This window comes from Eptatretus burgeri, chromosome 9 (assembly GCF_056783735.1).
Source record: "Eptatretus burgeri isolate ZD-2024b chromosome 9, Ebu_testis_v1, whole genome shotgun sequence".
NCBI lineage: Eukaryota > Metazoa > Chordata > Myxini > Myxiniformes > Myxinidae > Eptatretus > Eptatretus burgeri.
The window spans coordinates 9,453,904-9,470,887 of record NC_140969.1 but is presented as its reverse complement, the minus strand read 5'-3'; the positions used below and the strand labels follow the sequence as shown (position 1 = coordinate 9,470,887).

General features: G+C 43.0%; 1 protein-coding gene across 4 annotated transcripts in view; it reads right to left on the bottom strand.

Annotated features, from left to right (window-relative positions):
• Nucleotides 1-2,805: 2,805 nt before the first annotated feature.
• Nucleotides 2,806-16,984, bottom strand: part of LOC147019501 (transcription cofactor vestigial-like protein 4) — an 83,522-nt gene continuing 69,343 nt past the window's right edge. For all 4 annotated transcript variants that reach the window (XM_085894047.1, XM_085894049.1, XM_085894048.1 and 1 more), the window contains 2 exons: nt 10,514-10,628; nt 2,806-6,376 (listed from right to left, as the gene is read on the bottom strand). In XM_085894047.1, coding sequence (XP_085750173.1) covers nt 6,108-6,376; nt 10,514-10,628 — 384 coding nt within the window. In that variant the 3' untranslated portion in view covers nt 2,806-6,107. The remainder of the gene's footprint in view (nt 6,377-10,513; nt 10,629-16,984) is intronic.

The following is a 16,984-nucleotide window of genomic DNA, read 5'->3' as shown; positions in this document are numbered from 1 at the left end:
AATTGATTTGTTTTTGAAATTCCTTGAGATCAACGTCGTTTGACAGACCGGAAACCTCAAACTTTCTCCGTACTTGCCATGGCTGTCGGTTCCTTATGGAGGCTGCCTCAAAAGCCAACACCGAGCAAACGAGTCGATTAATCTGTCCAGTATTCATTGGGCGTGACTATAGCACGTGTGATGTGCACATCTTTTCAATCCCAGGACCTGACTATCACATCACCTATTAAGTGCCATTGCTTAGATCTTGGGTGTTGCCAAGATATCTTGACTTTTTTTTTTTTTAGCAGAAAAGGGTGTTATTGATCACAAGGTCATGTTCAGTGCACAGGGTAAGGATACGGATACCATTGGAGTTTGGCTTTCCGATTCCATGCTTTCCAAAGGTATTCGGCCAAAAGGCGTGGTGTCCCCCGATCTGGTGTTGAATTCACCAGTAAGATCTTTGACTGATGGTACAGCTACTGGGGCTGTATCCAAGTCGGAATTACAAGGTTTCTTTCACTTTATCTTCTGAATCCAAGTTAGGTGCATAAGCACTGATGAGGATTGCAGATTGACTGCTTTTGAGCTTGAAAATAAGTGTCATAAGACACTCATTGATCCCAACAGGGGTTCGTGGGGTCCCTGCCGGTGTTCATATTTTATGGCAAAGCCAACTCCATGAATTATTCATGCTTCTTGTAGTTTCCATGTCCAGAAGAAAGTGTAGCCACTCACATGATGTACAAGTTGTCCCTTATCTGCTCTACGAGTCTCGCTCAGGGATGTTCTATCAATGTCTGGGCATCATAGCTCAGGAGCTATTTTCGCTGTTCACCTCTCAGGTCATTGGGAGCTGTCCATTAGTATCCTGGTATTCCAAGATCCAATCTTAATTGTTTATTTTTGTGAGGTTCAACCGCTGGTGGGTGATCCCACTGGATGCGTGGAGTGAGGCAGGCTATTTTTAAGGAACCTTTTCTAGCCCTTTCCCCTTGGGAGTGAGCAGAGCTAATTTGAAGGAGGGCTGCTCAGACACAGCTGCAAACACTGACACACCCTTCTGCCTTGATCAAGAGGTAACTGTGCTTTTGTGCCAGCTTGTGATGAGAAGCTTCCAGATATCACGATCTTGCTCATGTCGCCACTATCTAATCGCCAAAGGACTTGAGGGGAGGATGGGTTTTCGTCCACAGAAAGGGCCTGTTCGTGACGTATTTTAGAGTCGAAGGCCTGTTGCACAGCAGACCCCCCCACACTGTCTTGGCAGGGTGCTGCCTCGTTTCAATGGTCAGGCAAACCTGTACAATTGAGGACAAAATCCTGCTGCAACCTTTCGTCTACCTTCACATCCATCAGCCAATCCACCGTTGAAGGATTTCATTATGGTAGGACATATTAGATGGCGACCCTTACTTGCCATGTCACAGATTGCTGTAAAAGTGGGTTTATGGGGTTTTTCAATGATATAGAGACACCACCCTCTTTCCCACACCACCATAACATACTTCCACTGCTGTCGACAATCGCTTATTTGTCAGGACAAACCCTGTTTATTTCCCAATTAGCCTCCATATATAGAAGTTGATGCAGTGATTTACCGCTTGCTGACTTGGTTGATAGCTGCAGCTCACCCCAATGGAATGGCTTGTAGGGTGTGGAATGAAGAACTAATCTTGCACGTAAAGGGTGGGGTTGTGATTTACCAAAAAAACCCGAAAATTCCAGTGGGACATATTTTAGCAATAAACCTGTGTTGTCAATCATGGCTATATCTATGGAAACAAACCTTGGAATTTGAAAAACAATGATCTCATTAATCTCTCCAGGGTTTCAAGACAGCCGTTCACCACCATCTCAGATCATTCCCCATCTTAAACCATGATCTTTTCTACCCCCCCCCTTATCCCACCCAAAGCTCACTTCCTTCCAAGTTTCCTCCCCTGAGAGTTTGTTTCTGTATAAATCTTGTCCACCTCATGTGTCCTGCCCTCACCCTCATTCTTTTTTTTTTGTATACATAGTCGAGGCTCATGAAAGAGCCAGGACACTGAACGGATCAGGACGCAACAGGACAAAAGGAATAGTTGAGAGGGGGGGCACTAACAGCAGAGTTGAAGGCCAATAAAGAGGGAGACTTGGACAAGCAATGGGTAGGGGGATTAATGGACACATGGGGTGGACAAGATGGTTTTGCAGAAATGACTCAGACCCTCATATATTACGCCAGGATAAGCATCAACTTTTCCTGCCCAGTATAAGTCGGATGAATTTGAAGAGAGACTTTGCTAATTAATAAAAAAAACATTGGCGTGTGGAAATATTCTGAACTAGAACGGCACCGAGTGGAGCACACACCTCCACCAGGCTGAACAGTTTACGGTTTGTATCCCACCGATAGGCCGGATCTTCACCAAAATCGAATCAATTCTTCCTTGTCACACACCCAACCTATCCATCAAATTTGTCCGAATCCATCCACAAACGTTTTGAGATATCCTGCTCACAAACACACAGACAGGGATGAAAACACTACCTCCGTCCACCTTCGGTGGCAGAGGTAATGAGGAACAGCTTCTGCAGAAGTCTGAAACCATCAAATCAATCTATTTCACCGACATCGGGGAAAAGGCCCTTTTTGGGACAAAAACAGGAGTGTGGCAGAAAGGGGGTGTGGGTGATTTTAATTGGGGATAAAGAAAACCAAGAAAATGATGGGGTGAGGGAGTACAGCAAAAACTTAAACGGAATGGAGAACGTGATCATCGTGTACGTAATATGTTGGGGACCCCTTTTCAGGGACGAGTAGAGATGCAATATCGCTCTATTTCAGTTGATTTTAATCAAACAAGATGACCATTTATAACACAGAAATACCATTGAAGCATAAGACAGATGATTTGTTTTCTGCAGCAGTGATCAATCCGATCATTCATAGAAACTTTAGAGATGCTGCTACACATTCACACAACCTCAGCAAAATGCACCAAATGTAACCAACCTACCCTCTCACCCCAACCTCCCTCCAACCTCCCTACCCCTCACTGAAAAACAAAAAGAGTATTCCTTGAACATAATAAAAAAAAAAAATGCTATCAAAAACAATACCATCGATAAAAACAATGCCAATACCATAGATATCAAAAACAAAAATAGCCAGCTACTATGGATGAGTACATTCTAATACGCACAGCGCACTTGGAAACAAAGCAACTTAGAATTAAAAAAAAATTGAGGCAAACATTACACAAAATATTTGGCATAAAGCTATACGAAATCTCTCCGGGGGTAATGATGACACAGAGATCGGCAATGCTTCGTCAGTGGTGCTACAAAATGTGGTGGTGGTGCTACAAACTACGTCAGTGGTGCTACAAACTACGGTGGGTTCTGGTGGTAGTGCATCCAGCAATTCAACGAAACAAGTCCCAAACCAAGCTTTGACTTATTGCTCATCCAATCCTGGCAAGTGCGTGCAACGAGGCTTACGTGAGGCATCTGAAAGCACGAGATCCGCTGCAGCAACCACACAACCTCGACCTATTCGACGAAACTTGCTTTTGTGTGTTCAATCCTGCGGTGCAAGTTCCACCGTCAACAGAAAAATACAGGGTGTTCATAAAGTCCTTGTGCAACTTTGAACTTGTATGACCTCTGATATACAGAGGATAGAAACAAACTATAAATGGTGTAAGAAGGCATCATTCATTAAATTTTTAATCGAATACAGTTCAATTTTTAGGCTTCAACAAAACCACCATTTTTCGTAATGCATCATTCAATAGGATTTTCCAACTTGTGAAAAAATATTCTCCAGTTAATTAACCCATCCCTCTGCCACAGCAGGAGATGGGGTTTTGCAATAGCTTCTTTCTGTCCATGTGTGTGTGTGTGTGTGTGTCTGTCCAGACCATAACTAAATAATTTAAAATAGAGTCAAAATGTAAAAGGGCAAAGCCATGGTAACTATGAATAGCCCTCATTAGCCCCGCTACAGCACGTAGAAGCACGAGATGCCCAGTTTTTATTTATTTTTAAAATCGCTTCTGTGTTTCTTTTTTATTTATTTATTTACCATCGAGCTTCAGTGTGTCTGTCCAGGCCACAACTTTTTTCTTTTTTTTTTAACCAATCGAGATTTTATCATCAAATATTCAACAAACATTTATTATGAGGAGGTGGAGATCCAAGATCACAAATGAATAAAATGAACAATTGTTTTAACCATCGCTCTCATCAAGTTTAGAGTACACAGCGAACGCGAACAGGCTTTGCATTTTGAGATGCTTCCGAATTGCATCTGTGATTGTAGCCATAAGTTAATCTAAAGAATGTGGTTTTGATGAGTAAACAGTTTTAAATAGCTCAATTTTAAAAAAATGTCCTCCAATGGCGACGTATCAGGTGAACGATGTGGCCAAGCAATTGGTACACGTGTACCAATCCACTTGTCTTTGAAGACATCATTCAAGAACCATCGCTGGTACAAGGCGATATGTGAAAGATTTAATCGTAGTTCGGGAACCAAACCAATCGTGGTCATTGACATTTCCACCGACATAGAAGATGACTCATGAGAAAATGCTAACGTCAGGAAAAAAAAAATCAGGAAAACTGCAGATTTAACAACATTAATGTTAATATTAACAAAACTTGATCAATAAATGCTTTCAAAATGTCACTTAGAGTTTGTTTCTATTTTGTGTAAAGTTATAAAAGTTCAAAGTTGCACAAGGACTTTATGGACACCCTGTATGTCAATGGTCAAGGGGGTGGGTGACAAAGAAGCAAAAATTGCACCGAAAAACACGTTATACGTGTGACGTGCTCAACATAATTAAGAAATAAACTTTCCCATCATCAACTATGACATTGTTCTGTTGCCCGTTGGTTCGACGACAGAGACAGAAATCAAATTGGTTGCAAAGGTCCCATTGCCCACGACAGAGGAAGGCTTTATTTCACACAAAATCTCCAGAGGCTAGCTCAGAGGAATGTATGGTACAAAAGTGGTCCCAAAGTATCTATCAAAAGCCACTATGAAATAATACCCGATTCTATACATTCTTTTTGACGATGCACAAAGAAAGCATGCAGCAAAATTAGTTGCCGAACTTGAGCAGAAGCAGCATTTAATATTAGGGGGTGGTGGGGGGATTCGGGGCAGAGGCTCACCACCTTCTTCTTAAAGTCGGCTCAGGCCAAACTCGGATGACCTGAGAAGCTGAGTCTCACACGACGTCTCGTGACCTTGCACGCCAAGAGCAACGATCCTGGTTCGTTATGATGTCATTCAATAATTATTCGCGGCATATATAACTATGATCTTGAAAACACGTGTCACCGATTTTTAACTTAGCAATTCTAATATTTGCCTCGAGTGTGGTCATATATACGGGAGCTTACTATACATACAGTACATAAGCAATAACTTATTCACTTTACGTAGTGCAAGGTTAATCTACATCAAGCGCAAACAAAATATAAGAAAAGTAACATTTACGCACAGAAATGAATGAAATGTACAAAATTGAAATGTTAGCAAAGCACCATGCAGAGTTTCCTCATCGCATACCCTTTATGAAGCAGCGGGGGGTTCACACGAAGGTGCGAGCCTGACCTCCTCACCGACGCCTTCCCTTCCATACCGAGCAACCGAGGAATCTTGAATGCGGACCGGACGGGATTTCCATTGGAAGCCGACGTTAAAAAGTCCAACCCAACAACCCGGGTGCCGTAACCAAAAGGAGAAAAATAAGAGCCCTTGGTACGTTGAAATAAAGCTCCAATTTGTGACTCAAATGCCTTTGGGTTTTGATGGCAAGTTTTTCAGGCAATGAGGGAACTACAAAAACAGGTCCACAGGTGTCCAGGAGGTGTAAATAGCGTAGCGGTTGCATCATCATCATCATAATCATCCATAATTTTTTTCTCTGACTTTTTTTTTGTCCCAAACAATGGGGGAGGCAATTTTTTTATTTTTAATTAGATCTTGGTTATCACTTGGCAGTTGTCCAGCAAACCCCACAAAAAAAGTATTACAAAATTTTACATGCATCAAATGTGAAGAAGGGGAATAAAAGACGAGGAGGACGTGGTTGATTAGAACGATATTGATCAGGTGTTCAGGAAAAAACAGGGGGTGAACCAGCACGTTCTGGATGGCAAGGTGGCGGTGCCATGACTCCTGGTTCATGAATAGCGTATGTTGGGTTGCCTGGGGGGCTGGATCGTAGCTGGAGCCACGTCTCTCCCAATGCTCTCCTGAAGTGTTCATCCACAGAGCCAGTTACAGAAACTGAATGGGCTTGGGGTTGAGGAATGGGCTCAGTCTCACGGTATCCAGGGCCCAGACTTCGACGAAAGTGTTCTTCAACGACTGGGTCAGTGCTCCCTGCCGCGTCGAGACAGGGCAGACAGGTTTGGGAAATACAGACAAGATGGAAGAGTGTTAAAGGAACAAAGTAGGTTGAAATTAAACGGAACAAAGTTTGATTCCATTTCACGTACAGTAGTACTCCTGTGTGTTACAAATTTTCCAAACAAATCGATTTGGGTTGATGAAAAATACCGCAACCAGGAGAGCATGATCACCTGCCACAATGGACAGGGCAACAAACGGCCACTTGAATAACATGGAAAAACAATAACGGATGAATGACTCTCAGCTGCACAATATACAATAAAACGGAAGACCAAGAAGGAACCGAAGAAGTAAAGAGCAAAGACTGAGTCATCAGGGGGAACCTGGATAGGATTTGGGTTTCAGCCGAGACTCCACTACCCTCATAACCATCCAGGCGCAGCCAAGAGAACCTTAGAGAAAAATTTCTGCAATAATTCACTTCTCTTTAAAGAGATAGATGATGAAAGAGAGGAATAGAAAGTAAAAGAGATGAAAGAGAAGAAAAAGCAAGAATTATAAAAAAAATAAAAAATAAAAAAATTAGAAAGAAATGTAAAAGGAACAAAGATGTCGGGAAGAACGCGGACAGATAGATTTCAGCAGTTACACCCCAGGCTAAAACGCAGCAATATGTACAAGCTACCAGAGGTCCATCAGCGGGGAAGCTCAGTCCACACAGCATCAGGATATGGTACAAACGTCATGAAACACAGGCACGCACAAACTCATGGACACACACAGCACCTTTCGAAACACTGCGGAAAAATAGGTCGGCTATCAGATATCGTTTCTTTCACATGTTTACGTGCAGGCCAAATACATTTCCAGGGACTGGAGGATTTCAAACCGGTAAACGATGAATGATTACCTCGAGCTAGAAAATGACAACATCCAAACACCGTATGAAGAGGCTTTAAGTTGCTTTTGCAGCGGAAATTGGAGGTGAAACTGCTGCGATACCCTAACTCCACCTCGTGGGAGTGTAGGGGGAAAGGAGATGAGTACAGTACACGTGAAGGAAGCAGAGCGTTTTCGTAAGAGATGGAAACGTATAGTGGGAGCATGTGGTTCGTCTTCATTCTCAATGAAATGTAGAAAAAAATCCTTCAAGATGACAGAATTGGTTTAAATCACCTGATCAATCTTCATTATGACACTCATGTCTCTTCCGGATGTCTCCGATGTCATTTTGTGTTTTCCACTAGAAATGGACATCACGAGTTGTGATAATGCAGATTATATTACTTCACCATCTTGGTGATCGACTGTGGTTCCTCTTTTTTTTCAGCAAAGTACAAAAGTCACCTATTATTTACACCTTCAGACCTCACACGTTACAGTGCAGATCACCTCGCCTCCAAAGCCAGTCGCCGACTGGGAATCCTCCGTCGTGCAAAGTCCTTCCTCTGCCCACCTGAGCTCCTGACCACTGAAAAAGCTTTCGTCCGCAGCTTGATGGAGTACTGCTCTCCCTTTGGGCTGGTGCTCCTGCCTCCCACCTTCCTCGGCTTCACGCTGTGGAAACCAAGGCATTTCGGATCATTGACATCTCCCGTGATGGGCCTGAGTCTTTGGCCCTCTCACTCTCTCACCACAGGCTGGTCGCTGGTCTTTCTGTCTTCTACCATCTCCTCTCCGGTCTCACCCCCCCCCGCTCTGTCTGCGATATGTCCCTCCCATATTTCCGCAGGGCACTCAAGGTCCACCAGCAACCCCCTTCTGGTAAAACTACCAAAATCATGAATCTCTGCTCACCTTCACTCTTTCATTCCCCTTTTTCCCCCACCTTTGGACTCAAACTCCCACACTCTGTTCAATCCCATTCTTCCCTCCAGGCCTTCAAAACAGCTGTTCACCACCACCTCTTATCATCCCCCATCCAAATCCTCGATCTTTTATACCCCCGACAATCCACCCCAAACCCACCTCCTTCAAATCCCCTGCTTTCCTTCCTGAAAAGTCCCTGTAATGTCCATCTTGTATTCCCCGTGTTCCCCACCCCATCCCTCTCCCTTCCACAGATCTCCTAATGTCTCTGTTCCCCACTGTTATGTCCTTCCCTATCCCACCCCTCTAGTCTCCTGCCACCCCCCCTCTCCCCCTTGTTGTGCGTTAGCTTTCATACAAGCCTTGACAATGCATACAAAAAAAACAAACAAACAAACAAAAAAAACCACAATAAACATCTTCCACTCTAAGATCAGGCTTCCTTGCAAAATACGAAATTGATGGTCTTCCCAGAGTCACCTCATCATGTACACAAGGGTGATACATTCACAATGGTAATATTAATAACAAGAGCGAGAATTGCTTTGCAATACATGTCCTCAACCGGTCCCAATGAATGTTCGGGAGATAGAAGTTGTTTGTGTTTAACGCACGCTCGAGCCGATACCGGAACTAAAATGAAGCCGACGACACTCCAACCCACCATGCTTCATTCGTTTTTAGGCTTTTCTGATTAAATATATTAAAAATAACCTGATGTACATACATGAAGCAAAAACATGCGTACGCCTAATGTGCACATATAATACATCGTGGTTGTATACCTGGGATCATTCCAATTATTGCACTGGGCCGTGGACAAACATACAGGCCTAAGGCCTGAGGCCTGCCAATCTGTGCTGCTTCATGCATTGGGTTATGAGTTATGCCCTTTTTAGACTAAGAAAATATCAAATATTATACAAGGATCGGTGTTCAGTGGCCATGGCTCCACCCCTCCACTTTACAACCATTGGCTGGACAGCTGGCCAGCCATTGCATGAAGCAGCTCAGATCGGCAGGCCTTAGGCCTGTGTGTTTGTCCATGGCCCAGTGCAATAATTGGAATGATCCCAGGTATACAACCACGATGTATTATATGTACACATTAGCCGGACGCATGTTTTTGCTTCACGGATGTACATTGGATTATTTTTAGTACGAAATAGGCAAAGACGAGAAAAGAAGGAAACACTGTGGGCTAGAAAGGGTCTTCTTCTTCATTTTGGTTCTGGTATCGGCTCGAGCGTATGTTAAAGGCTTGGTCTCGTCACTGAACCAGCTCATCGACCTCGTTTTGTCATAATCCACCCATAACTTTTTAAGACATCGTGCTGCACATCATTTTCGGCGCTATCTCTCAATGGTGAAAAAAAAATTCAATCATCATTTGGAAGAACATATTTAATCAACATCCTTCTGCATCGCATCCTTGTAAAACAGCTGGTGTCTGCAACAATCGAAGCAAACTTTAGCCACAATTTTTATGACTTACTCGACAAACAGGCATGTTTCAGGATATTTATAGTATTTGAAGGAGCTGAGGCTGGTAGTAGGTGATCCAAAACATTCTAGACATAATTTTCCAGCTGTCCAATATATACATATACACACACACACACACACACACACACACACACACACACACACACACACACACACACACACACACACACACACACACACACACACACACACACACACACACACACACACACACACACACACACACACACACACACACACACCTTTCATAGAATGCATTGCCTGAGAGTTTCTATTCTTCTTGCTCCGGTTACAACATCAATTTAAAAAATTCCGTTGGTAATATCCATTAATTATATACCATTGTTGGCCCACGATCACAACGACTCATTCTCTCATTCAGATTTTCTCCTTCCACTTACAGCCCATAAACACCACCCCTCGCTGATCCAACCACCAAGTACACGAAGCATGTTCAAGGCCAGTAGTCATACAAGATTGTTTGGTGGAATGGCAAGACGGTAAATGGGCCTCATGGTGATATTTCATCGTCACAGGGGAATAATTCCCCTCCAAACTAATTCTCCCATACTGGCCAGCCACAGCTCTCATAGCAACGAGAGCGTGTTGTGCAAAGAACTACTGCAAGCACATCTTTAGCGGAAACCACCCGATTGCCTGTTTTCCATTGCTCATTTGTCTATTGTTAATGATCATTTCCACTTCACATGTTGGACTGGTAATGGTCGCTCAGTGGGTCTTGGACCAATGCACGATAATACCTTGCTTTTGTGAAATACAAACTAGCGTTGTAACCAAACACTGCCAGCCATTGTCGCATCATTCTGCATTGTGTCCTGCAAGTTGCCTTACCACTGCTGCCTCGCCGGTTCGACAGGCCGTTGGCGGTGTGGCCCATCAGCTTTGCGGCTTGTCGGCCTCCTCGGAATGAGGCTCCGGGTGCGCAGGTAATCACAGACGGCCTCATCTAGGATAAATAAATCAGAGGCTTGGTTAAATATTAGGCAAAACAAAATTAACATTGGTGAAAGCAGAAATACCTGCAACAGATGAAATTCTGACTTGACAAGGTGAAACAACAAAGCAAAACTGATACTTAAGATCTCTTCCTCATAGTTTATTGCACCATGATGGGATGTCACAAGATTTCCTCGGTTCGAAACGTTCTTTTTTGTTTTTCATAAAGTGTGAAATGGTTGGAATGTCCGATCCGAGTCAAGGTCGGTGGTTCAAACCCCGGCCGACCCATACAAAAGACTTGGGAAAAAAAATGGTAGTGCTGCTTCTTTGCTTGACGTTCAACGTTTAAAAGGATGCAAGCACGGACAATCCACAAAGGTTAGCATCCATGGGGAGGAGGAAAATCCTCCCGAGGAAATGCCTCGCTAAAGGCCCGGTCACACCTTGACGTTTTAGCCAAGGTATGCCGATTTTTGAATTTTTTTTCTAAAACGCTGGCACACGTTGAATACGTTATGGGTAAGTTTTGATAACATTGAGAGCACGCTGAAAAACACTGCCATACGTCGTTGTACGTTGGCTTTAAACGTTGTACTTTTTGGTTGTCCTCAAATTTTTTCATGCTTGAAATTTCACGACGTATGCCGGCGTATGACTCACACGTTCCGCTACGCTGGCCACAAGTTGTATGCACGGTCTGCGATCGTTGACAGACGTCAACACATGCTACTTGTGAGTTAATCATAAGTTGAGACACGCCGAGGTAATGTTTAGCGTACCCGAAACTTATTTCTAACCTATGATTAACGTGTTGTTGGCACGTTACGCGATCGTTGCCACACGTCGACAGACGTTACTTTTAAGTTACTCATAGGCTGAAAGACGTCGGTATAATGGATCGTCCTTGAGTCAGCGTCCACGGCCACGGCCCAGACACTTATTTGCAGCATTCTTCAAACTTTTCTTCGGCATGACGAGGATGTTCACACTTCGATGTCTAGCTTGGCTATGATTCCAATTGTCCATCGGCAGCGTCTATTTTAAATAGTCGAGTTTGAGCGTTTTAACACGTTCAGAAGAAACGCTTCAAATTTCCAAACCCCAGCGTCAAAAACAAAAAAAAACAAAAAAAAAAAACAAAGGCGAGTGACAGCAATTTAAATCGTTCATTGTAAACAATGAAAATAGTTGAGTGGTACCGTTTAAAAGTCGTTGAGTGTAAAAAAAATCCAATTGTTGAGCGCAAGCGTCTACTTTCAATAGTGGAGATGCAGCCATTTAAATCGTTGAGTTTATCATTTAAATCGTTAAATCGTTAAACGCAAGGACGATCCATCATAACCCACACCCTCCCCCTCACACCCACCTACTACTGCCAACATGAACAAGCTACTACTAATACTAATACTGATACTGATACTGTTACTGCTGACATGGACATCGACTCAAAAAGGACTTGAAAACACTGTTGGGTTCCCCTTTTATGAGCAGCATTTTTATATACCAATTCCCAAAACTGCTGGGAACACGTCTTTATATGGCAGTTGTAAGCTAGAAACACGTTCATTTATTTTTTTTGTCGATCGGAAGACGTCATTCGAATACGTCTACATACGTCGATGTGTGTTGGGACTACGTAAAGAATTGGTTCAAAGCACGTCAAACATAAGTTAGAAATAAGTTTCGCGTAAAAAAGACATTACCGCGACGTGTTTCGACTTATGAGTAGTTTATAAGTAGCCTTTGTGGACGTGTGTAAGCGTCCACATATCGTGTGTAAAACTTATCCTCATCGCATGCGGAACGTGTGTCATACGCCGAGTACGTCGTAAAATTTTGAACATGTTTAAAATTTCTTGACGTACTCTACTTACTACGACGTATGATAGCGTACTTTAGCGTTCTATTCACGTATACCAAACTTACTCATACCGTATTTGACGTGCCCCAACGTTTTAGACACATTTTTCTTCGGTCGGCATACGCTGGCAAGATCGCCAAGGTGTGACCGCGATGTTGACACTTCCATTTCTACGGCAGTTATGATTCGAATCGTTGTGCTTCAGCCTTTTAATAGGCTACGTCACGACATCGTCGGCGATGCGTGCAACGTGCTATGCCTAAGTTAGACTATCGTTGGGCATCGGTTGTGTAGGCCGACAACAGGTTCAGCATTCGTTGGTACAAGTTATCTATAACAACGAAACGTTCTGTGTCCGTTACCAATGCGTTATACATAAGACCAAGTCGCTATGAATACGTCCGAATCTTTAAAAAAAAAAACATCAAAAGTTCAACGCAAGACAGCGTTTTACATACATTTTAATACGTTGCCATCGCTGGCTAAAACGTCAAGGTGTGACCGGGCCTTAAGTGTGATGAGAAAAGCGGCGACATCGTGATGGCAATTCCCCAAAAATCAGTTGGCTGCTTGTTTTGTCCAATAGTCGTGTGTGTGTGTGTGTGTGTGTGTGTGTGTGTGTCCTCCACCGCTCGTTTCCGTTAACTGATTGACAGGGACTTGGCATCTCTCATTTCTCATCTCATCTCTATATCACGGATATTGCTTGCGTTCCTCGTGTTTCCATGAGTACAATTTGCATTCGGGAACACAACAATTATGGTTAACCATTTTGAAATTGCCACCTTTTCGTTTAAATGCTGAAATTTTTAAAAAAGATGATTCGACTTGGATTTTGCACTCGCAAAGGTAGGTTGAAAAAGCCCCGTCTCACAGAAGTGAGTCACTGAAAACGCACAGCAAATGCATGAAAGGCCTCATAAGCATTCATACCTCACCATATTAGAGATAGATATCAACTCGAATGGCACTTGTAAAGCACACAGTCTCACCTCGCGTTATCAATCAACGATGGTATTTTTGTTCAGAATGAACACGCAACTATTATGGCTCACTGCTCTTATGGCCTGTATACCCGTATCATCCATGCACCCTATTATGTCGCATAGTTTCTTGGCAAGTGGTATGAACATCAGAAATTTAATTCTTCGTTCAGATTCAGTCACAGATCAGATACAAGAAGTTTCAGATTTTTCAGACAAAGATTTCAATTCAACCAATTATGGCCAGAATACCAATTTATGGACGACATCATTGTTATCGACCTATACACCCCATGGAGAGTTGATGACAAATGTTAAGTTTAAATTTTTTCTCGTTGAGCGGTTTCAGAGAAAATGAAGTCCAATTTTTTTTCCTTTAATCCAATATGGCTGCCATACGATGTGACCCAATGATGTCAGAGTTGGCAATAAAACAAACATTCTCCCCAGAGAGTCCTTCCTATATTTAAAGTTTTGCATCGACTGGACCATCGGTTGCAGAGAAAAACATTTTTAAAGTGAAAAAATAATAATTTACATGTATATAAATAAAAATGCGGACACACGAACACACGCACACTGCAACAGACTCATCCCCTTCAGGGCGAGACGAATGAAAGCTCGACTAATCTGGGAGAATTCACAGCAGGCACAAGTCACGGGAAAGTCTTGGAGAGTTTTCATTAAACTTGGCACAAACTTTCCTTCTGACAATCATTCTCAAGCTTGATCAAGTCATGCACCAACTCGCACTTTAAGAGCAGTCTACTTGTTATGTACACAAACATGGTGAGAGTTTGAGCATAATAAATAAATAAATACATGGTCTTTTAAGTGGGTCACCATGGTGTGCACGGGCAAAATAACAGCCGTTACTCAAATAGTTGATCACATGAAAGACAATTCAAATCTTTCCCCAAAATCTCATTTGTAATCGAGTCAAAGAAGGTCAAGGACAACTGATGTGACCCCATTTTTGTATGATCAGGCCTGGTTGAGCGACATGCTCATTAGGCCAACAATTCTGCCTGTCCAATCTGTGTTGCACCACCATCCCAACATCAGACCTCAACTCCACATGTTCATGCCAGCAAGACACTTTAAAGACGGACATTATTTTCCCCGATGTGACCGGGAATGAGGAAGAGGTCTATTTAATCCACACATAAAGAATGGATGAGGACAAGCTGCGCGCGAGGAGATCGAGGGGGAATGACTTGGTATCGACAAAAAGGGCAAGAATTGAATGTGGGTGGTGGAGGGAAATCTGAGATGAGGCACAGGAGGGTAAGAAAAATTGACACCCAATTGCACTTATCCTCTTTGTCAACCGTCCTTCTTCGTATTCCTCTTCCTGGAGATTCCTTCCACATACCAAATGATCAGTGAAAAAAAAAAAACTTCCTCATTTCATCTCAGCACCAACTATTTTTCTGATTCTTCAGGCTGTGCCCCCAATATCATTTCCAAAGTAAATAAATAACCCCCTACTTTTATCTACCCACTATCAATCCCCATACGATATCCTGAACGCTTGCATCATATCCCCACGTAATACTTTTTGATGTTTGCAGTTCATTCTTTTTTCAAACCTTAATTTTTAACAGTCTCCAAATTCAACGACTTGGACCCATTGTAGTTGCGTAACGCTGTACATCGTTTCCAGCTAATGTATCGAAAAGTTTGTTGATTCCTCGAGTGTCAAAGGTCCAACAAACTGTGACATGAAAGAGAATATGAAGTTATGAGAATAATGCACCTTAAATTTTGAGGATCCTCCACAGTATGGCAATATTTTGATGAGATGTACCAACGACCATACTCTTTACAGAGCTTTGTGCTGCCAAATGCCTTTCTTGGCAAGGGTTATGCTGGGTGGTTTGCCATTGCCTTCCCAGCAGTCAGCCGGGGCAGGAATTTGGAATTTAGCCAGGATTCTGTCAATAGCTCGCTTACTCTTCATACGAGGACACCGTGGGTGTTTAACATCCACAAACTAATGCTGGCAGAAAGGACCCCCGTTTAACATCCATCCGAGGGACGGCACGCACACTGATGAATCACCCAACCTGTGAAACACCGGGATGAGAGTTCATAGCTGGGTAGGGATTCAAACCCAGGATAGACAGCTTAGAGGCAAGTGTGTTTACCTCCATGCCATCCTGCCAGCCTGGCAAACACTTTACAAAACCTCAAAATGGGCTTCGATATAAAATGTCAGAAATCATTTCCAAGAGCATTGCTGTTCCGTCTTGAAGAGCACTGGCTCTCCACAACTTGTTGCCTTGTACAAATTAAAACAAACAACTTCGATGGTCGAACCACATTTGCCACTTTCCGAGAGAGCTTTTGCAGAAATTTGCCGACAAACACCTTTTGGTGCTCATATGTTTCAAAAGGCACAATGTTGAGTTGACAGCCAAATGAAAAATGGAAACCGGATTTTCCTCCAGCCAAGGGTCGAGATAAAAGAGAGCACGAACCCGAATCGATTCAGTTTCTCACCAGTGTCACTTCAACGCTGGTTAATCAATTAGGAGAGCAAACTCGAGCGAAGTCGATAGCGCACTATTGGAAATTCCGTTTCCCTCCTAAAACAAAGTCAAAGTGGGCAAAAAGCTCCACAAGGAATGACCCAATATTAAATTTGGAGTTCATTTCGTTTTTTCCCTGTTTTGGTCCCTGTGAAGTCCCCACCCCTGGTGAACCACCCCCTGTAAACCAGGGGGGACAAATCCCCCCCAAAAATCCTTACATATTTCATGCACCCCCCAATCTTGATTGCATACGCAAAGTTCCATTTAAAAATTATTTTAAAATGTTCCTGTAATTACATTTTTAAAATATTTGACCTTCTGATCCCAAACCCAGGGAGGGGGCAGGGCCAAAAATGGTACTGCTGTCACACCTTCTTGCCACGTGGTGACCATAACTACCAAGTTTGGTGAACTTTTGCACAACCGTTTAGGAGGAAATAGCATGGCGGACGGACAGACAGGAGCCCATTACAATATCCCCAGTTTTTTGGGGATTTTTTTTTCCCTCCAAAAAAGGCGTGGGAATAAAAATCCAAGTGGGAGGAATTTTCTGGAATGCAAGTTACTTGAAGAGGATCATCACGTAAACATCCCGAAGAAACGACTTGTTCCGAAGCTTCCACGTGCAAGAACTTGTTCGCTAAATTGTAGCCCATGGCAAAGGAAGGGAGTTTTACGCGTGCAGTCAAGGATTTCTTGTTTGGTCCGAACAACAAAACAACTCCCAAGAAGACTTTCCATTCGCAGAGAGAACCTCTCATCACAGCAGAAAGGAATGAAGGAAATGTGCTTTGGAAAAATGGCTCTCCTCTCCCTACCAATGTCCAAACGTGGCGCATGAGCTAAAGAGAAAGCCCCAAGATATTCAACCGGAGAATGCTGCACAACTCCAGGAAGAAACCAACGCGTTTACAAAGAAAAAGTGCTTTAGCCGAGACTGTTGGTAGATAAAGCATCAAAGGTGATTGTTTCTGGATCATTT